Raw genomic sequence first — 22,926 nt, 5'->3', positions numbered from 1 at the left:
CCAAATGTCAGGATCCTACCCAACCCATATCTCAGAGAGATCTCCCGTGATTAAGGAGTAGGGGACCCTGCAAAAAAGCCCAGTACAACTGATTTCACTCACATATTGCTTTCCACTAATTTTCTTTTTAATCCCAAAGAAATGTACAGCCAAATAAAAAAAAATGTGATTATGAAATCACATAAACATATAAAAAACAGATTTCTTAATGCAATATTATATCATCAGTGCTGCCTGAGAAAACAAAAGTATATTTGCATGGGGCTAAAACAATGGCATGGTTGGCACCAAGTGAGCCTCTCTGGGGAGATAAACAGGGGGCCACGACAAAGGAGGCCCATTCTCTCATCACTACCCTCTGGACTTCCCTCAGAGGCAGCACACAGGCAAGGATAATGATCGCAGGATCTGAGGAAGTGCAAGCACCCCCATTAGTCCCAAGGTAGCCTGAAGAGTCGGCCTCACCTTGGCCCCCTGATAACCCCTCTGACCATTTCCCAAGCCCTGCCTTGATGCGTTCTCTTCCTTCACTGCTGCCTCCACCACAAAGTCTCAAGCGCAAAGCTGGCAACAGAGCTGGTAAGAAGCCCAGTGTTGCTGTCAGGGGTTCCACTTTAGCTGCCAAGAAGGTTCTGTTGCCAGTGGTCTTCTCTGGAGCAAGGCACTACCCAGGAGGAAGAAGAAGATCCAGTAAATAATGACCCAGCAGATGATCAGGAAGAGGAGGAGCTAACGGAAGCTCTGGGCCTTGCTGGGTTAGCAGCTTCTTACAGCGCACTGTTGTTCACTGCCAACTCTCATGCCAAGTGCTAGTCATGAGCAGCAAAGAAAACAAAGTCAGCCCCTGGCTTCTGTGCGGAGCAGAGCTATGTAAGACTCTATGACATGACCCTGCATTTAATATATACTGATGGAGTCCATTTTAAAAGAGGATGTGTGTATGGCCCTTAAAATGGCTATTGAGAATATTTTATTATGTTCATTAGCATGGATAGTGGTGCTAATCTACAAGAGAAAGAAAGCACAAACAAAATACTACTCCACTGAGTGCCTCAAACTAGCAAGGGAAGCTGTTTTGCCTGGAGAGGCCCATGCTGGAAAAAACCAGTATGCTTCAAAACTTCAAAGGAAACTTAATTTACACATGCAAAGGTTTCTTTCAGAGCTTTGTCTGTTTCAAGTAATAACTCATTAAGGTGCAAAAGGACTTGATTGCCCTGGTACAATGGGCCCTTGGATCATTCCAGGTCCATTAACCCGTCCTTTCCTGTTTGTGCCTTACTAGCGTGGACTTGGTCTTTAAAATTTGGCCACTACATGCAAGTGTCTCCTGACTTATACATGAGCTGTGGAAAGCAAAACCCTACAGATCACTTTGTTGAGAAGGAACTGGGCATTACTACCCACTGTGGTCAGGCTTCTCCAATGTACCTGGGGTCGGCCTAAGACATTTTGGTGTCCAAATGGCACACGCCACCCCATCAACAATAATTAACACACACCACAGCACTGGTTCACTACCAGGAACTTGTCTTGCACAAGCTTAATTGAAACAAACCAGAGTCACCTCCTAAGTTCAGGATACTTTGCTCCCCAAAACAAAATATATAGGCAAAAGAGAAGATGTATCATGCCATATATATAAAGGTACAGCCTTATACTTTAATTAATTCCTACTTTATATCTTAAGGTGATCATGTTAATGCAGTCTATCTCCCCACTGAGATTTCTGCGGTTGCATGTTAAGTCTCTGCCTCTCTCAGGACCTTTCCCACATTTGGTTCACCTCCCCATTACCAGTCCTACCCCCATCTTATCCTCACAACAGCTCTGTGTGGCAGGTTAGGCCAAGAGATGGTGGCAGGCTCAGGATCACCTTTGCCAGCTTCATGGCTGAGTAGGCATTTGAACCCACATCTCCTCATTCCCAGTCTGACATGGCCCCTAAACATTTGGAAGAATTTCCTGAGTCTGCAAGGTGTTCAGCAGTGGAGCAGGCTGCCTCAGACATTGGCAAGATCTCCATCACTAGTGGGTTTTTAAGCAGAGGTCTGATACCCATCTAGCAGGGATACTGTAGCTGTGAATTCATTGCATTGGTAGGGGTTGGCCTAGATGATCTCTGAGGTTCCTTCCAACTCTATGATTTTATGACTTTAGGCACTACAGCTTGCTGGCTCACTACCTTGAGGGGCTGTTCTAGGGATTACTAAGGGAATAGGTGTGTGAAGCAAGTAAAAAACTCAGAAAGTACTATATAAGCATTAATAATAATAATAATAATAATAATAATAATGCAACATATGGAGCCAGACTAAGAATGACTGGATAGATTATGACGTCCACCACACACTTTATTATCCACTGAAACATTGTGAAAAGTCCATTCTAATTTTGTGTACATCTGGATGGTTAAGAAACATCAGGGGGAAACATACATTACATCAATATTATGCACCTTCAATCTATATCAGAGAAACACAATGGGAGCAACCTCTCCAAACTTCATTTTTCGTTTTGCAAGAATGTTCTCAATCCCAAAATAGCCTCTCCCTGGGTGAATCAGTAATAGCTTGGGGTTCTCTAAATTCTGCACCACACAGCTCTGCAGCAAGTTGGGGAGACTGTAGGAAACTGCAGTCTGCAACATCCCTAGACAAGCTTTCTCTTACTCATTTGTCCATTCATATCAGTGAATGTGGCGCTTTACAGAATGACATGCATAAGAGGTCTCTGCCCCATGATACTTACAGTCTAAAATGTTGATAGAAAAAGAGGGTGGGGGAAATGAAAGACACAGTAGTTCCACACCCTGAAAGAAAACAGTATTTGCTGTCTCTGGACAGAAACTTTAAGGAGTTCCTTTTCCATCAGCTTTGGCTCAGAGAAGGCCAAGCCTACATACCCGGGACCAACATAGTGGCAGGTCCTTTAAAAGAGGTTCCCCTTGCCCCAATGAAGATTCATGGAAGAATGTTGGAAGATTCAGGCCAGTGACTCTTCCAATGTTGGAAGATTCAAGTCAGACAAGAGAAAGGACTTATTCACATATCACATAGTGAAATTTTGGAATTGAAAGAGAATTGGATAAATTCATGGTGAATAGGTGCTATGTTCCACCTCCACTGTTGGGGGCTGTATGTCTCTGAATAGCAGCTGCTGGGGGAATCCCAAGTAGGGAGAGTGTTGCTGCACTCAGGTCCTGCTTTGGGCAAGCTTCCCATGGGCCCTGTGAGCACAGAATGCTGGACAAGACACACCTTTGGTCTGATGAAACACGGCTCTTCTTACGATCTTAAAAGCGTGATTCCTGCATTGCAGGGGGTTGGACTAGATGACCCTCGGGGTCCCTTCCAACTCTACAACTGTATTATTATTTTTGACGCTGTCTTATTCTGAGTCAGACCATTTGGATGTTTAGTCCACTACTGTCTACTCCAATTAGCAATGACTCCACATGGTCTCAGGCATAGATATTTCCCAAGGTCCTTTTAGCTGCAGAGGCCAGGGAGAAAACCTGGGACTCTTTCTGCATGCAGTGCTGAGCCCCAGAGGTTGTGTTAGCCTGCATAATTAACACTTTAAAAAATTAAAATAGCAACAAATATGATATGACAATCAACATGGAATGTACCACTGTTTAAATCAGGAAGCAATTTTTTAAAACTTGCTATTTATTTATTTGACAAGATTTATGTTCTGCTTGGTTGTCAAAACTCTCCAAGCAGTTTACTATGGAACTTGGAAAACAATTATTCATTTAGGCCCGTATGTCCTTGTTGTTAGAACCCTGCACTCAGATGGCATAATCAAGAGGGAGATCTCAGAAATCAACAGGATTCTGTGTACACTGCACCAAGCTGGCACCAAACAGAATTCTGCAGCCTGTATAAATGATGCCAAACAAACCAGATGCACATATAGTTGGTTATTTTGCGCAATTCGTTTTGCTTATTTTACACAGTTTATGTTGCATTCATCAGAAGAGCAATGCAGGGCACTAAAAGCCTCTTCAATCCAGCCATTGTGATTTCACCGGGTGCTGTTTGCATCTTTTCAACTATCCTCACAACCTCAAGGGGTACAAACTCCAAAAGGGCCATTCAGCATTAGAGATGTGATGGCTGAAAAAAAGAAGAGAGGAATAGGGGGCAACATATTCGCCACCGGCCACTCCATTTTTCCATCCTAGAGCCTTCATATCTCTATCCAGCATTAAGCACTTTTTTTAGTTCTGTTTACTTCAATGAGAAAACAAAAGATTTCCTACTGGAAATGGCAGGATGGTACCATCAGGAAAAGAATTTGGGACAGAAGCTAAGGGCCTCAGTCAGAAGAATGAGCAGGAGGGGCCTCATCAGCTTACCATATTTGAAGTGAGTGAAGAAATACAGAATGGGGTCTCCAATGTGGTGCCCGTGGCACCCGCAGATGTCTTCCTGGGTGCCCACAGGGTCCCCTCCCCCACCTGCTGACAATTCAGTCAAGGAATGAAAAGGGAGATTCCCAGGATGCTGAATTATCTCAATTGAATACATATTCTGTGCTTTTTTTCTGCACTTGCAGAGAATCTTGGCTTGCAACTTTCCACCCCACGCCAGAAATAACGAGTCTGAGTTCATTGGAGAATAGCAGTTACAATACAGAGGTTGGAAGACTAAGCAAATGAATCAGCCTTGCCCAGGTAAGCAGAGCAAAGCACAAAGAGAGCAGAGTTGACAAGTGTTAGGTATGGGTGGCCCAATTCCAGTTTCTGAACAGAAGAGAAAGTAAGGTGTTAGATTAGAAGAATCCCTAATCTAAAACAAACCCTACCTACCCAGTCCCAGCCTGTATCCTTACTGAGATAATAAATATGTCCGTCTTTCATTGTTTCAACACCTTTTTGGGTTATTTTTGGTCATGCTCTGCCTCCTACTCTCTTCTATTCTGTGAAATAGCATCTTGTTTGTTTGTTTCTATGACTTATTGATATATTACAAAGCATCTTAATGGCAAGAAATAGAACAAAGCCCCTCTCTGTCTTCTGGAGGCCTGAGGAACAATGCTGAATATTAAGCGTCCAAAGCGCTTCCCAGACACAATTGTAGAATTCATCACAACTATTAAGCTTGGTCAGTATCATTATCCCTGTATCAGAGATGATGGGCTGAAGCTGAGGAAGGTAGCTTTCCTGAGACTACCTGCTGAGTTTGTGGTGGGATTTTAGCCGAAGACCTAAATCCAGGGGATGAAATATATGGCTGGTGTTATATTGCGGGGGAAGAGGCATAGCGCAGTGAAAAAGCTTTAGTTTTGTATTCAGAAGGCCACAGGTTCAATGCCTGGCAGCCCATATCTCCTACCCTAAAGTCTGATGGGACACCTCTGCCGCCAGGCTCTGATGATTGGGCCACAGACTCTTCAGAGAACCCCAAGAAGATACCCTCACAGTTTGAAACTCCAGGGCCTAAAACATAGGTGGCTGACCTGCGGCCATCTAGATCAAGACCGGCCCACCCATGAAGCGGAGTAAAGCTGCCACCTCAGGCGGCAGAAACCTCTGAGGTGACATCCCTACAAATGTCCCACCTGCCCTGTAGGCTCCACCGCTGGTGGATAAGATGCACCAGCATTAATGCCAATTTCTGGCAAGATCTTGTGAAATATCACAGGAAATTGGCACCGGCACCGGTGGCAAAGGCAGATGGCGCAGCAGCAGTACTGGAGGCAGCACAGCAGGCAGGGACGCACTTCCTGTTTTGCCACAAATGGCAACACGGGACGAGATACCCCTGCTCCAGATACTGCGACTACAATAACTCAGTTGGATAGATGCTGATAATGCCAAGGTTGCATGTTCGATCTCCATATGGGACAGCTACATTTTCTGGCATTGTAGGGGCTTGGACTGGATAATCCTCAGGGTCCCATGCCACTCTACAATTCTATGATTCTATGATTCTATCTCTTTTCTTCCCTAATCATTGGTCATGCTGGCTGGGGCTGCTGGACGCAACAGTCCAAAAACATCTGGAGGGTCACATGTTGGCAAACCCCTGGCTTAAGAGAAGCCAACAGCTGTAGAGGAAGGCAGTAGCCCTTTTAACTAGCCATGTGCAGCATTCAGAGGGTGAGGCCCACCGTCAAGCAATACCTAGCCCAGGCTATGAAGATCTCCTAGCTGCTCCAGGGCAACTTGTATGCTGTGCCATAGTGCAGGACTGTGAACTGCGCTCACGGGACACACACCTAGGTCCCTCTCCAAGGTGCTGATCCAACTTTTCTCTGCCTTCCTGTGTGCCTGGAACCTTGGAGCTTCTCATCTCCCCTTTCCTTGGGCCATCATCACATATACATTGTGTTGGGTATCCCCCTGGGGCAGGACAGGCCCTGGCACTGAAGGACCCAGTCCCTGGTACCTCAGATGGTGGTGGAATCTGGAGAAGTGTCATAGCTCAGGATGTAAAAATAGCCACTATGCTGCTTCGTTCCCTAAAGGAAACAAATTCTTTCCCTCCACACCCACATGACATAGGCAGCCTGATTCCCTCCTCATGCCAAGAATATTCAGATGCAGCCACCCTCCCCTCCCCTTCCCAGCAGCAGGCTGGCAGAATGAGAGGAGTGTGTGTCTGTTGTGTGCGTACATTGGGAGGCCAGCTTACCACAGAGGGCAGAAGGCAGCTGCGCTGTCTCTAGCAATGACTGCCCAGTACAAATCAATGTACAGCAAAGAGAAGAATCAATTCCTATAATTAAATCCCAGCTTGTTTCATTTTTATTTAGTTAGAGGACTTCTCTTTTTTACACCCCCTTTTGGCAGCCCTCCTCCTCGCATGGTTACAACGGGCCTCTTTGCTACAGCAAAGGTTTGGTCCGACGCCTGGTACCGCTGTTAGCTCTGCACAGTCTACGCTTGGCTACAGGGCAGCTGGCTAGAGCTGGGTGACTTCTTAGTGAGAAGCCTGTGGCCGCTGGAGCACTGAGCAACACTCCTTCTTTGGAGCATTGAAGAAGAAGATGATGCAGCCATAAAGAGGACATTGATGGAAAATAAGCACAAAGATCAGTTCCCCTGCATCTCGCACATTTGGCTTTTCACACAGACACAGGCAAGCAAAACAAGTGGATTTTTCCAGCGGGGCTGCAGACGTTCAAGCTGTTTTGTGAATACTTAGTATCACAACTGGAGGGGGGGAGCCCCTTCAGAAAAGAAATATGAACCAGGACATGATGAGATGCCAAGTGGACCAGTTCGAAACATGAGAAATTGCAAAAGGAAAGCAGGGGTGCCATGAGGGTGGGGGCACGGCAGGCATTTGCTGAAGAACCCTGAAGTTTAGGACATGTGTGTTGGCAGGGAATCCATCCTCAGCATCCCCATGAGCCTGGAGGAGTATCAGTGGGCACTTCCAGACTACTGCTATTTTTGGTAGGACTCAAGCACAATTATAGTGGGTTGGGAGCTCTTGCAAAAAAAACTTGCTTCCCAACCCCCCAATATTTGACTTTTTGCAGTGAGGGGAAATTGCACAGGAAGGTGTGGGTTAACATCTGCTTTGACACAAGGTCATCTAGCCTCCCTGAAAACAAATCAGAGCAAATGCTCATTATAAATAGCCATCACTGTCTTATCTGCTGCAAATAAAACAGGATGAATGCTCATCTGGAAATGTCTAGTATTGCGTGACCAAGTGGCCAGACCTATGAACTGAAGCAAGGGTGGACAGACTTCAGTCCTGCAGGATCTTCTTGGTTGTTGTTCTTTTACTTGAACCGCAAGGGTCACCAACCTGAGCCAAGTGATACAGTTAGAATTAAAATATTCAGAGCCTAGGAACCAGTCTTGAGTATCAGAACTCATAGTCCTTCCACTCAGCCCAAGCTTTCTACATTTCAGCAATATAATTCAGAGTGGAAAGGGAGTCATTTTGTTACTGCTACTGTTTAGCGATTTGGAGTCAGATATCCTTGCTGATCTACTGCAAACCAACCAGAGATCTGTCAGAAGATCCAGCTCTACCATCTGCCCAAGCCTTGGGCTAAATGACCACAGATGAAAGGCTAGGCTGGTCATTATGACATACTGGATATCCTAGAAGAATGCCAATCTGGGAACCAGGAGGATAACAAACAGCGGTGATCTGAATGGCTAAGTAGCAGGGTCACTGTCGAGGACCCCTGAAAGGACTGCTATTATTTTACCCAGTTATTATTTTACCCAGTTATTTATTATTTTACCTTGCGACTTAAGTAAGTTTAATGGGCTGAATAGTTCAATATGCTGATGTTTTAAGAGAAATAGCTACACAGGGCACATCTGCGTGCTGTCCAATTCATCTTAATGCACTCTGAATGGAAGCCAAGCAGATTCGAGAGGTGATGAACTAGTGAGCTGTTAATAGCTCTAGAGCAGCTTCTGCGAGTCCTTAATACATAGGAAGCTACCTTATACTTGAGTCAGACCACTGGCCCATCTACAGACTAGGGGTCTTTCCCAGCCCTACCTGGAGATGCCAGGGGTTGAATCTGGGACCTTCTGCCAAAGAGATATGATCCTTCCCCAAAGGCAGAACAGTGTAGCGTGGAAAGGAAGAAGAAATGAGTGTTGCAATATGGGTCTCTCTGTCTTGGAGTAAGAAAGGGACCCCAAAGTTTAGTTGCTGGTGGATGGGCCACACATTAGGACTTGGCTCTGCAGCCCATCCCAGTTTTGATTCCTTAGACCTGTGTCAGCAATGCCGACTCTTTTCTCTGTACCCTTTTCAACACCTCCACTGCTCCCCCCCCCTTTCTAGCAGTTGCTAAGCAACTGCAGGCTGTCCTCCCTGACCATCTCCAAGTCAATCTCCAGCCCTCAGGCCCCAGCACACAGGACAAAAATAATCCATCAATTCAAAGGCATGGGCCAGCAGTCCTCTGCTACTACTCCATCTCCCTAGCCTTCCACCCCCTGCTTCCTACGTGCCCCTACCTCCCATGAAAATAAAGACTTCAGACTTGGGGGGGGTGTTAATGTATTTAAGACTCAAACTGATCTAGTTCGGCATTCAGCTAGGTGCCATAACAAACGTCACAAGCAGCCCAGAAATTGATGGCAGCAGAGCTGGTGTTTCACAGAGTGGCTATGAACCGAGTGCTCCTGGTTCAAATCTCACTTCAAGACCAAACTCAACAGTTCAGGTGTCGGAAACCTTTAGCCCTCAGGCTGTTGCCATTACAGTATTGGCCATGCTTGCCGGGGTTGATGGGAGTTGTTGTTCGACAACATGGGGAGGGCCAAACTTTCCCCACACCTGCAGTATGTAGTCTTTGGCAAACCACTCACACTGAGCCCCAGTCCCTTCCCCTTCTGTAATATGGGTCAGCTACACGGGATTATTGTTAAGCAATACTGAGATAAAGCTTTGAGTGCTAAGGAAATAGGAAATATAGATATACCTCTCCAGCGGGGTGCGGGGAGAGAGAAGCAAGTGCAAGTGGAACTTGCAACAAAATGTAGTGGTATGGATTGCTGCTCCACAGGGCTCCAGCCACTCAAATGCACTCCCTGCTCCCATTTTCCCATCTCCTCCTCACCCGCAGTCTTTCATGCCCACTGAGCATGCTCAGTCATCATTGAGCTGTTTTGCGGGGGGAGTCCCCCTAAAGTTTCTTTCCCCGCTAAATATATTCTTTACTTTTGCAAGCCTTTGGGAATCTCCTGAGTCTGCTAATACCCCCCCCGCCCCCTCCTGTGTATGGGTGGTGCTGTTTCGGCTACATAAGCAACGGCACTCGCAGTCTGAGAACATTGGAAATGGAAGGAATCATAAATACCAAGCATTATTATTTTCCCAGTAACTGTGCATGAAATTCAACAGCTGTGATGGGGCGTTTGAGAAGGAATAGGGAGTGCCTTCCCTCCTGCCTTCCCCCCAACCCACCCGCTTGCTTCTTTCACCCTTCCCCACTTAACCCCACACACTCCTGCAATCAGAGCTCCTCGGCATGTTTCAGCTCCTCCCTCCTTGCTGGGCCCCACTACCAACTTTTACTGCTAATTTACCTCACTTCCCCTCCAGTGCTAGTGGCTCCAGTCTTTTTTTGAGGTGGTATGGCAATCTTCCATCCCAACACTGAGCGTGCTTGACCAGGAAGGCTGTGCCTTGCTGTGTTGCTGGGCAGCCTAACGGGGCGTGATTTTCTGAGGCTACAGTCATCCAGAGCACTACATGCTCCATTTAGCCCCATCCGAAAGTGAGTTCTTGAGATGGACATGGGCAACACACATCATACCACTCTTCCAACTCAAGAACTGGCCTTGTTTCCCTAGATCTGTTTCCCTATCCCTTTCAGTACTCCCATTTTCCTCTCCCTAAAGCATGACAAAGAGTTGGGATTTTGGGAACTGTCTATTTATATATACAAGTAATCATCAACCCAAGTCCCTAGATTCTGGCTGAAAGAAGTAACTTGGCCCCGGAGCAGAAGGCTCCACTGCTGGCCATCATGGTTTGTAAATACTAGGGAGACTATAATTCCTGTGCCTTGATTTGAAAAGTGGCTTATTCTATTATTATTCTATGATGGCCATCAAAACACACCATAGCAAAGTGTTTCACGGATTATATACATGCAGAGTGAAGTGGTTTTTTCTTTTTGTTCCAGTGGTGAAGGAAGGAGCATATATTGTTTTCTCCTGCTCCAGAGGATAGGACCTGGACCCATGGCTTCATTACAAGAAAGGAGATTCCTAAAAAACATCAGGAAGACCTTTCTGATGAGAGGAGCATTCCATGGTGGAATGGGCTCCCTTGGAAGGTGGTAGACTTTCCTTCCCTTGGAGGTTTTTAAGCAGAGGTTAGGTGGCCCTCTGCCATGGATGCTAGGTTTGAGATTCCTGCCTTGCAGAAGGTTGGACTAGATGACCCTTGGGGTTACCTTCCAACTCTTGCCATTCCATGGTTCTGTATTTTTAAAATGCTGTGTCTTTCTCTGGTGAGCCTAGTCTCTGCCCTGCTGACTCTTTTAAGCTCCTCCCTGACTCACACACCCTTTGAAACTCTTCCTTCCTTGCCCTGTGTCACTCTGTCCTCCTCAGCAGCCTGATTCTAAACAAAGGGAAAAGTTGCACACCTCTCTATTGTATTATATGAGCCAAGCGGTTGCTTGTGCACCTAAGCATGGCATCTATTTTATTTTTTGATTCAACAACGTCGCAGCACTTCTACGAACGTAAAAGGCCTTTTTTTGCTTAGAAATGTCTTTCTTTACCCACCACCAAACACTGAGAATCCCTCAAACCTCAGATTTCTTCATCCTTGTCGCTAGCTTTATTATCAGCAAATACATTTTGATTTTCAAATCTCCCCTACTGCCAGCAGATCAAGGCCAGGCCTGCAGTAAAGGGGCAGGTGAGGACAGGGGCAAAACAGAGAACTTTTTGGAACTAGGCAACTCCTGCCTTCGAGGCCAGATCACACATACCTAGGGGGGGAAATCCTTCTGTTGCTCTGTCAAGGATAACGTATGAAAGAAACACAAAGGGCTGCTGCTTCTCCAAACCCTTAAGCAAATCTCTCTTGCCTTTTAGAATTCCCACTTCCCCCAAGGTTTCTTTTTGCTGCTGCAAATGAATTAAAATGCATGCACCTACGCATGTCTTATCTGTATTGTCTTATCAGTACCTGTATTGGATTTGAAATCACTTTTATATATGAAATTATTTTAAATTGTTTTTTGTAAATGCAATCGTCTTTATGCTTTGTTGTATTGTGAAATTGCCTAGAGACGCTTCAAACGAAGTAACTAATGAATTAAATTATTGTTGTTATTCATGATAATGTCTTATCATGTGGCAAGTGGAATAGCAATAGCACATTTAATGATCTAAAACTTGAGCGTTATCCTATTTGCCTCGTATTCATGTTTAATTTCACTCCCTTCTTTTTAAAACTGCATCGGTGCCAGGAGAGAGGCAGGTGAAGATAAGAAGATTCCTGCCCTGTGTGTCCCAGTGAAATGGAGGGGTGGGGGTTTCACCCCTCGAGGGAGCTGTTAAGCTGCTCTTGTGCACTTCTTGCAAAAGTCAAGGCAGAGGCTCCCTCTTCAAGACATGTGCATAGCTAAGGTAAGATGCCCCTGGAATTCTGGCCACCCCAGGCCATTATGTAGTTGCCTCCGTGGCTAAGCCAGCTGTAACCCCAACATCAACCATCTCTCCATTTCCTTACTCCTCCCATCAGAGACCGGTCTCCCACCATAAGACTCTTCTCTTCCAGACCCTCTTGTGAACCTCAAGTGGACACCCAACTCGATCACAAGCTCTTCCCTTGAAAGAGGCTGGCACACGGTAGCTGGCCAAGTGGGGAGAGGGTGAAGAGAGAGAAAGAACCTTGCTAGGTGATTTTTGAAAAAAAGAATTGCACATATCTAAGATACCTCCAACACGTACATTTGCGTGCACAACATCTCCCGGGAAACGTGCTTCTTAACCATCCATCATGCATGTCCCCACACAAGCATCCTATGTTCTGCATCACAAAGGTGAGAGAGAGAAAGAAAGAAATCAATGCATTCTTTTCTGTTCTCCCCTCTCATATCCCTGATGTGGTTTTCTTTTCTTTATTTTGGTCCTTCACCGATGCTCAGGGAAGGAAGCAAAGAATCCCCAAGTTGGCGATGCAACCTGAAATCCAAAGGGTCTCCCACTCTGCGATCACACTCAAGCTACTGAGAAGAAGACGAAGAAGAAGAAGAAAACCCCCATGAATCGTCTCTCCTCTTCACATCTTTACTCTTTCTTTCTCTCAGTTACTTTCTCTCCCCCCAGTCCCTACTGCCTTCCTGAGTTAACAAAGCAGTCAGCAACAACCTTAATCTCCAGCAGGGGAGAAAATAATAATAATAAAAAAGGGGTGGTTTGTGTGTGGGGAGGGGGAAAAACAGCAGTGCAACCACTGACAAACTGAAATCAGCAGGCAAATCTTTATGTACCTTTTCATGCCAGTTGACGGGGGGGGGGAGGTAACAAAGAGGTTCTTCTACCTATCAATATGTGCTGCCTGTCCCCCCTCCCCCCTCTATTTTCAGCAATATTTCTAGGGCAGCAGATTCGGTAGCTAGTTAATCTCCCCGGAGCTCAGCAGCCTTGACAACAATGGGGTGGGGAAATATACAGACCCAAAGAAAGCACTGGCCGCACAACTGCTCAGTGTTTATATATTAAGATCTCTCCCCCAGCACACACACCCTACCACCCACTTAAGTGGCAGATTTGATAGTCAGAATCCTACCTTGCCTCCCCAACCACAAGGGGCAGGGGGGAGCTTCTGTCACCCCGCCACACACCCCTTTTTCCCTTTACAAAAAAAATGATAACAACACCACAACCACGTCCATTCCCTGTGTTTCAATTCCAAGCAAAACGCCGACACCTCCGGCTATAAGGGCATGACCAGAGCGTCAGGAGCATCGTTAAGGTACCGGCGGGGTTTGGGAAAGAGAAAGGGAGGGTTGAGAAAAAAAACAAAACACCAATAAAAAAAAATACCTGCTACTTAAGAATGGATGAACATTGACATGCCTTGAGACGGTGTATTTCCCATTGTTGTCTCGGCTTTGTTCCTCTGCCTCCGTCTGCCTTGTCTGTCAGTCACTCTGCCTCTCTCTCTCTTTCTTTCTCTCTCTCTCTGTCTCTCGCGGACTCGCTCAGGCCCAGCCAACCATCAGAGCTCGGTGGCAGAAGTGCAACAAGAGAGTGCGGGTGAGAGTGTGTGCGGGTGAGTGTGTGTGTGTGCGCGCACGCCTTGGCGATAGTACAAAGGAACAGAATGGGCAAAACACATTAGCTCATGATAGATTAATGTGCTGGGGGGAGACACATACTCTCTCTCTCTCCCCTTCTCCCCCTCTTAAAGGCCCCTACCTTTTATTCAGAGATGGGTGTCTAGCACAAACGCCAGGAGGATATCACGGTGGTAATAAGAATACAAGGGCGGTGCATAATTACTGGCATATGCTGCCAAGTCCGGTGGAGGCAGCCGAACCTGTGTGGCCGCAATGCAAAGGCAAATCCGTGGCTTCCCCCTTCTCTCTCTCTCTCTCTCTTTCTCCTTCTCTCTGCATAAGCTGGGTTCCACAGGTAACGTATAGACAAGGTAACTCTAGAACTGCTGCAACTATGAACCTACATGTAGTAAAGTTGTTCACAGGTATGTGCTGTGAAAACACATATATATTCCTATTTGACAGGAGTATTGGGGGTGGGCGGGCAGCAACTTGCCAAAGGCTACGGCACGACTCGAGTCCAGTGGCCTCCCAATCCCCGGCCACTTTATTCTCTGCCCACAAATGTATGCCACTGGTCAGAGGGTAAAGATATGGGACTCAGAAGGCCAATGGACTCCAGTTAATCTGTGTTCAGATTGCTTTGAAATGCATATGTTTGCTTGCTTACTCCTCAGGACAACCCTGATGTTGGCTGCAGTGGAAATAGAGCAGACTGTGCAAATCACATCCACAGCTGCCTGGAGATAGGAGCCTAGGCATTGTCCTGTTCCAAGCCCTACCCTGCAGGGCTGTTGAGAAGACAAAACGACGTAAAGAGTGCAAAATGTTACTTGAAAGATGCATTTGAAACAGAGAGGACAGAAGAGAAATCAGCGGAAGCTCTACGATCTGCAGCCGTCACTCACAGCGCCCCCATCTCCAGATGGAAATTGGTATTGATTTCACTGGAAGGGACAATTTCATCAGAAAAGAAAATTGGAAGGGGTGGTGGGGGTAGGAGAAGGAGATGGAAGAATAAGCTCAATGCAGTTTCTTTGTTGCAATCATTTCCCCCAGATAGCGTGGCAGCTGTCAATCATGCCTTAGCCACTCTCAGTCCATTGTTTGGCAGCTCAGCGTTCTTTTCACATACCGTATTTTTCACCCTATAGGACGCACTTTTCCCCCTCCAAAAATGAAGGGGAAATGTGTGTGCGTCCTATGGGGCGAATGCAGGCTTTTGCTGAAGCCTGGAGTGCGCACCGACCCCTCTCGCTCTCCAGGCTTCAGGAGGCTATCTGCAAGCCGTGGGAGAGCTGCACGAAGTCGCGCAGCTCTCCCACGGCTTGTGGAGAGCTGCCTGCACCCCGAAGCCTGGGGGCACGCTGAGCTCAGCGACCCCCAGGCTTCGGGCTTCACGCAGCTCTCCCACGGCTTGTGGAGAGCTGCCTGTTCTGGGGGCTGGGGTCGGGGGAAGCTTGGGCTTCCCCCGCCCCAGCCCCGCACCTGGGGGGGAAATAAACTTTTTTTTCTTTATTTCCCCCCAAAAAAACTAGATGCGTCCTATGGGCCGGTGCGCCCTATGGGCCGAAAAACACGGTAATTATCAGCAAGGCAGCAGCAAGTTTGGATCTAGATTTCTAGCCTGGAAGCTGGTCACTCTCCACCCCAACCCCCAACCCGGTTTGCAAGAGTATCTCTGAATTTTTATTTTAAGAAACGCTTCTAGTCCTCAAGCTTGCCTGAAACCTGCAAATACAGACATTTGTAGTGAGTTAAGGAGGGTGAAGAGAACCAAAGGATTATAGGATCTAGCTGAAGATTCTCTAAAACAAGGGAGTCCATCACAAACAGCAGGCAGACAGTTCACATAGGTTATCTGCAACAAGGCATTTATTTTAGAAGTACTCTTTTATGTGCAATTCCTTGGTCGCTTCATGCCTATGAATATGGGTGCCTATTGGATTGCATCATGTGAGGCAATTGGTAGGGAGCATACTGAAGTGCTGCAGAAGACAGCACTTTGTTTGCACCCTACTGACTGGAGGAGATTGTTAAATGAACAGAAGGCACTATCATACTGTGTTCCCGGCTGGAGGGAAGCTCGTTTTCTTTTGGCAACATTATGTGGGATAATTAATCCCGGGCTTAAAGTGAATATAAGCAGGCTTTCTGTGTCTGCAACTTGCCACTGACCTCACTCTAGTAACCTGGTTCTACAAAACAAACGAACAGGTTCACCCCATGCAGAGGTTTGTTTATGCGACATTTTCATGCGCATAAAATGCAATGCCATCATTCCTCCATAGCAACCCTGAAAGGTAGGGCACCGCTCCTAATAATTTTAGAAGGGGGAGAATGAAGGCTGAGAGAGGAAGAAGATGGCCTGCTAGACACCATTGGACTTAACTGGTCATACTTCCAGGTAGACTTACATAAGATTGCACTGTTAGAAGGCATTTACTGGGCTGATGGATCAGCAGGGAACTAAACCCAAGTCAGAAACCAATCATTTTGTTTGTTATTCCATGTCAATCTCAAAATAGATGAAGAAGGAGAGGTTTATCGAAGTCTTGACAATCCTTACAAGAAATGCCCTCTTTTTAGGCTGTGTACACGTCACAGACATGACTTCGCCCAAAGAAACCTGGAAACTCTAGTATGCCCCTCATGTAACTGAAATTCCCAGCACCTTTAAACTACAGTTCCCAGTTTAACCCAGAAAACATTACACAAGGCCTGCAAACGTACAGCCCACTGCTGTTAAACCTACGGCCTGCCATTTGTATGCAGCATGTCAGCCAGGTATTTGTTATTTATTTTGAATAGCAAATGTTTATACTCCACCTTTCCCTTTATAAACTAATTTTCAAGGCAGCTTAGAACAAAATTCATAAAACAATGAAACCACGAACAGTAATAAAATAGCAGCGCAAGACTAAAAGCAGCAGCCATAAAGAGACATAAAAGGTGCACTATTGTTAATTAAAAGCTGGGGAGAAGCAAGGCAGTCTTGGCATGGAATCGAAATACAAGGCTGATTTAACAACTTGGCTAATAGCCTGAGGCTGTGATCATGAACTCTGGCAGAAAAGAGACAGAGTATTGCCCATCTCCTCTGCCTTTCCACTCGGTTCCATGCTAGCCACAACAGAAGGGAATGGAAGAGAGTAGGTGGAGCAATCTGTCCTTCCTTAACCAACCCACTGGGTAGGAGTCCTTCTTTTCCTTTATTTCATTTTATTACTAGTCTAAGAAGCCAGCAGCTCAAGTTTCATTGCCAGCCAAGGAGGAGGGAGCTTCCCCCTCTGTGGCCAGCATGGAATCGCAGGCTATTAGCCCCTCAGCAGGCAAGCAAACATTTTTGCATGTTATTAACTTCTGTGGGCTTCGTTACAAGGCTGATCTAAAGGGCAATAAGGCTGGCCTGCCAGGAGCTCAGTGGACCCCTTGATTTTGCAGCACCATCTTTGTAGAGTGCCATAGACAGCCAAGGGGCCTTGAGTCAAATGTGTGAGCCATGCAACATAAGACGCTGTTGACTCTTCCATATCCCATCACCTTGCACAAGATCAAATGCTCTTGTAGGAATGCCCTTGTTCATTCAACAAGGGTGTGCAGAGAGGCATTCATAGTGAATGTTCCATTGGGGGCTCGCCAAGGCCAGAGCCTGGGCATCTTCTAAGTAGGGCTGTATGAATTTAGGATCCTTAACAAGGCTCTGGGGCATTTAAACCACATAGGTAGGTTGGGAAGCATGGAGATGACAGTGTAGAAGCCAAAGGCAAGTGGAGCTGAACAGGATTCTCGATTGCAAAGGGACCGGGGGTTCTGTGCTCAGTACAACTCCTTCCCCTGATTAGTAGAAGAAGAAGAAAATGCATGATACACAGAATTCAGCTTTTCTTGCGGGAGAATGTTCTTGCTGATATTTTTCCCTTTTCTCTCTGTACTTTAGCACAGAGTAAGTACAGCCCTGCTTATGTCCCATCCCACTAAGATCAAACATCCTCTTAGCAACAGCAGCTATGCACGACTTTCAAGACAGCCAAGGACACATGGAGAGGCTTTCTTCGTGACTGTCCTGAAGTAATAAAACTCTCTCCCCCCAAAAATATTCTTTTTTCCCCCTTTTCTTTTCTTTTTTGAAGCTCACCCCATAGGCTGATATTTGGGGTCTGGGTATAACTCCAATGAAGTAATAATAGTGTTTTTTTCATCTACTATGATTTTTAAAGTTTATGTGGTATTGGCTTTTAACATGATACAGTAGTTTACTTTTGCTTTTTAAATCCATTATTGCCTGCCTTTAACCTTCTGGAGGGGAACAAGCATAATAATAAGAACAACAACAACAACCGTAAATGATTATGAAACACAATCTTCTATTGTGCTTTTGAGTGTTCAGAGATTGTTCATGCATTACTTTTGTTGCAATAAACAACCCAATAAGACAGGTGAGTATTATCATCCCCATACTGCAGATGGGGTGTGTGGAGGCTGAAATAATATTGGGCACCCCAAGACTGCCTAGGCAACATACGAACCAGGGGCTGCCTGATTCATCTCTCAGTCTCTTAGCGACTATGCAGCACCAGAAAGAAATCCAAAGAGAAAGTTCTCAAATGCCTATTTCAAAGAACAGCGACAACACATTAGCTCCACCTATCCACCAAGCCCTTTATTTTAAAAGGGCAGGTCCTCGTTTCTGAACTGCAAAGTTCAAACAGATCTGGGAGAAGTGACAGCCCGGCTCCACAGCATTTTTCTCAAGGTAAGATATGGAAACACAGCACAGGTGCCTCTTGCCACCTCCACTCATTTTCACATGAATTATACCTCTCCCACCCTTTGCACCTCTTCGCCGCTCCAAGCCATGCACTACTAAGCAAAACTGGTTACTCACCTCACGAAAGGGACAGTCAAGGTAACGCAGACTGGCGCTGGGCTCCGCTTTGAAGTCCCGGTGAGCGGAAAGCAGGCCTGAAAAACTGGGGTGCCTTTGTCTTCTTTTTCCCCTCCCGGCATTTGGTACCTGTAATTTTAGGAGCGCGTTGAGACAGGTACATACGTCGTTTGCTCTTCTTGGGGCTTCCAAGGAGATCAGGTATCCACCTCTGGGAAAAGCACACGGCGAGAATGAATTAGAGAGAGGGGGGTAGGGAGGAGGCTGATTGGTGTGGGGAGGTCTTCCCTGGAGGAAGCTTCTCCATCACTAGAAAGCAGGTGTGTCTCTGGGTGGAGGTGCTTGAAACTCCCATTGCTTCTCTCCCCCCGCCCACCCTCCCTCACACAAACACACTTGTTTTAAGAACAAGCAAAGTGAAAAGGAAATAAATCAATGAATAATTGAAAAGATGACCATTGATCTTTTTACATCCTGGCTGTCTAGACCTGGCTGGCACACACAGAAAGAGAGCAAGCGAGAGAGAAAGAAAGAGGGGCCCAGAGAAAGGGATTACTTCTAAAAGGTTTGTTCCAGGTCCTCAGCAAGGAAATGTTCGCAAAAAGGAGGCATATTTTAGACACCAGAAGAATCGGCCAATTCAGTCAGCCTCCTCCATTCCATCAAGATCACATCCCTCTTCTAGTCGAGACTTCCCTGTTGGCCCCAAGAAGGATATTCTCCCTTCTGGCTACAGGGGTGGGGAGTCTTAGGCCCAGGGGCCAAATGTGGCCCTCTAGGCTTCTGTTTTGGGCCTTTGGAACCCTAACCAACCAGGCCACACCCCTTACCGGCCCAAGTGTGGAATTTGTCCCTGAACTCTGATTGTACTCCTCGGCTGCCTGGATGGAGGATAAAGAGGGGTGTGTGAATATGTGGCCATCTCCCCTGATCTCACTGCCCCCTCTTCTGCGCCACCCCAGCATGCAACAGTGCTGTCACTGCTACGCCACACATTCCCTCACGTAAAACTGCTGCATGGTGCACTGCTCCGCATGTCGTCGCACTACCTCTGAGGTTCAGAGCGCTGAGATCCATAAGGCCAGGGTTGCTGATGGTTTCTGAACCGAGGGATACATTCGGAAAGTAAAGAAACTCTTGTGGTCGGTACCAAATACTCATTTCACAGAGAAGTGGAGACCTAAAAATAAAATAAAATTGATCACCCTTAACCACACGATAATAAAAGCAAAAAAACCAAAATAAAATAAAAACACCAACCACTTTGTTTTTTGTTTTTATATTTCCAGTAGGGTCCTGCACCTCCCTTTGCTCTTCTGAAGGCTCAACATAAATTAGGAAAAGAAAAGTATGCAAAACAAGCAAATACATGCAGATTTGCTCAATTTGCATAGTACATACAAGCTGCGAAACTTGATGGGAGGCTTCAGATTTGATATTTCTTTAGTTCAAAGTATACCCAAGATCTGACTGTAATGCAGAAAGAAAGGTGGGAAGGAAGATTCTGAAAACCTTCTGAGGTTTCTTCTGCATGAGTCAAGGCCCTTTGAAAAATCTGCAAAAGCTTCCAAAGAGTACAGGAGCTTTTGTTGCTTTGGCTAGATCCTTAGGATAGAGTTATGGAAAGAGATGAGAAGAGAGTTATAAGTGGCTGTTTTTAATGGCTAGCCCTCCACAACCTGTAAGGGCTAGTTGCATGTTTGTACAGAAGACAAGGCAGATTAACACGCCTGTGTCCACAACACTGTTGTCAGGGTGCGATTACAGGGATGACAGTATAACCAAGGGACAGATGCGTGTGGGAAGCTTGTGTGGGAAGACTTTATAAATATATAGCCTCTTTTAAAAAAACATGAGTCACTCCGAACTTGCTTTTACCCGTTCCCAAAACATACAATTTCTACTTCTGCTACTTCAGATAAGACACCTTTCATGCACTTTTTAACCCACCCATCCCCTGAATTGCATATATGTGGCTGGGCAAAGGAAGGTGAGCCTTATTCACAGACAGATCAAAACATTTTGCTGACCAGTGTGGCTGATCCACACAATCGTAGGGTGCTTCCAGCCAACCTCTTTATGGAACGTCCATCTGGATTGGTTTGCAAGATTAGACAACGGCATCTGTTTAAAAAGCCATTGCTCTCCCTTGTTCACAGGGAGCTCAGACGACGCTGTGTCATTCTGCACTTTCTAGCACATTTTCCCATCATTTTACTTCATAGCAAAGAGTCCATTTTGTGGCGGGGGCAGGGGGAGAAGGCTTGTTGAGCAAGAGCTCCCAATCCACTGTAACTGTGATACCTGAATCTGCCAGCATGCGACTGAATCTGACGCGCAGCGTAAATTAATAATGCAGAGTTTTAAAGAATAAAAGCTTTACTGAGTTAAAATAAACTTCTTCATAAACAACATGGTTCCAAACAGTTTGACTGAGATTACATACAGACTCTGTTCATAGCTGAAGCAGACAGACTCTCACTGACATCTTACATAGAGCACAAAAGAGAAACTGGCTACTAAGTTTTTTCAGTCAGAGTGACTCAACAATTAGCAGTTAGGCCCGAATAACTTTAGTAGGCCCAAATGACTGTGCAGTCCCAGCACTTCCCAGCCTGCTTTACTGCTTCTGCTCTCATGTGTCTTTGTCACATGACAGAATCCTATCCCCAAATAGTGACAGTCTGGAAGTGACCCCCAAAAATGGGGAGCACCTCATGCTGCAGCATGGTGGATGCTAAGCAGGGATTTGATTGATGTAATGGTGGGCTAGAAACCCACATATTTGTGGTGGTGTAACTACAACATCAGGAAAACGTGTAGCACATTATTCATTTGAAATGGGACAAATTCACTTGCATACACATCATGGTCATGCTTCTCTCAACCGTCCAGTCAATGAAACCATCACACCAGTAAACAACACTCCAAATCTCACAAGCAAATGCATCTACCCTCGTCGCCCTGAAGACTCCGATTTCAGATACTGTTTTCTGACATGGCTCCCTTAACTGCTGCATGATAGGGAGGAATGCAAAAGGGAAATTTCTCTATTTCCTCCATACTGGGGAACAGCTATTTATGCTCAGTTCCTGCTCGTCACAGAGATAACTCAGAGTCTCCTAGGAAAAGGACAGCAACCCTAATAGTGGGGGGTTTTCTGTTTTGCTTCTCTAAAACAAAGGTCCCTATTTGCATTGGTTGTGGCTGCTCTGCACATCTACACTGGATTTTGAAGTGTTATAAGCTGCACACACACACACACACACAGAGAGAGAGAGAGAGAGAGAGAGAGAGAGAGAGAGAGAGAGAGAGAGGTGAAGTGGTTGGACAAAGACCTGGGAGACCTGGGTTCAAATCCCCATGAAGCTCACTGAGTGACTTTGGGCCAGCACTGCCTCTCAGCCTACCCTACCTCCCAGGGTTATTGTAGGGATTAAAGGGAGAAAGGGAGAACCATATATGCCAACTTGAGCTCCTTGGAGAAAAAGGGGAGATATAAACTAACTAAATAAATAAAAATAAAGCACATTATTTCCCCCAAAGAATCCTGGGCACTAAAATTTACTGCTCACAAAGCTACAATTCCCAGTAACCGCACTGCCCAGAATCCTTTGAAGGGAAGAATGCCCTTTTAATGTGTTTTAAAGTTATAGTGTGCACACAGCTATACCTCTGCTTTGCCACCCCCATATAGTTTTGTGAGGACGCTATGAATTGCTTCAAGCGGTAAAGAGATCCCAGTCCCTTACAGGGCTGCAAGTCCCAAGCTTACTTACTCTGGAGCCATTACAGCTAAGCAGGTCTGGACGCCTGTTTACATTTGCACTGTACACAAACCCGGGGAACAAATTGCCTTGAGCTCCCAGCGAGCCCTTTTGTTTTTGCTGCAGGCTTGAAATATCGCTGCGGTAAACAGTGCTAGCTTTAACACATAGTTCCACAGGCTGAGCAAGGCATTCTGAGAAACATGGTGTCGCTGCCAAAACCAGGATCCCTGGGTCAGGTAAGGTTCTCCACTTCCACAAGGTGTGATTAAATTGTCATCTGAGGCCATCACGCTGTGCTTTTCCCTACTAGCAGCAGCCAATGATGCATGGTGTTGGGAAAGACGCAGAGTGATGATGTCACAAGGGTACGTTTCACTACACGCTACAGAGGCTGAAAACTCAATAGGCCCTTTCAGATACAGTCATTTCTAGCTTGCTAAACTATCATTTTAACAAGCCAGAAATGACTGTAGGGCCCACACGTTCTCCCCTTCCGTCATCTCTTCCTTTCATGTT

The 22,926-nt window shown here is 46.0% G+C and overlaps 1 protein-coding gene across 5 annotated transcripts in view; it reads right to left on the bottom strand.

Annotated features, from left to right (window-relative positions):
* The window catches only part of SRCIN1 (SRC kinase signaling inhibitor 1), a 275,973-nt gene extending 253,269 nt beyond the window's left edge, over positions 1 to 22,704 (bottom strand). The window contains exons 1-2 of one of the 5 annotated variants that reach the window (XM_081837581.1): positions 22,420 to 22,704; positions 18,641 to 18,851 (exon numbers count right to left, since the gene is read on the bottom strand). Coding sequence is in view for 3 of the 5 variants with exons in the window: in XM_081837574.1 (XP_081693700.1) it covers positions 13,550 to 13,571 (22 nt within the window). In the remaining 2 variants the exon portion in view is untranslated. Of the gene's footprint in view, positions 1 to 13,516; positions 14,025 to 18,640; positions 18,852 to 22,419 lie in introns of those variants that run through there. The other 4 variants (XM_081837574.1, XM_081837580.1, XM_081837578.1 and 1 more) reach the window with 4 other exon arrangements.
* Positions 22,705 to 22,926: the final 222 nt, after the last annotated feature.

Source organism: Podarcis erhardii (genome assembly GCF_964252035.2).
Source record: "Podarcis erhardii genome assembly, chromosome: 13".
Taxonomy (NCBI): domain Eukaryota; kingdom Metazoa; phylum Chordata; class Lepidosauria; order Squamata; family Lacertidae; genus Podarcis; species Podarcis erhardii.
Note: the sequence above shows the minus strand (reverse complement) of the source record. Positions and strands in the feature narration are given on the sequence as shown.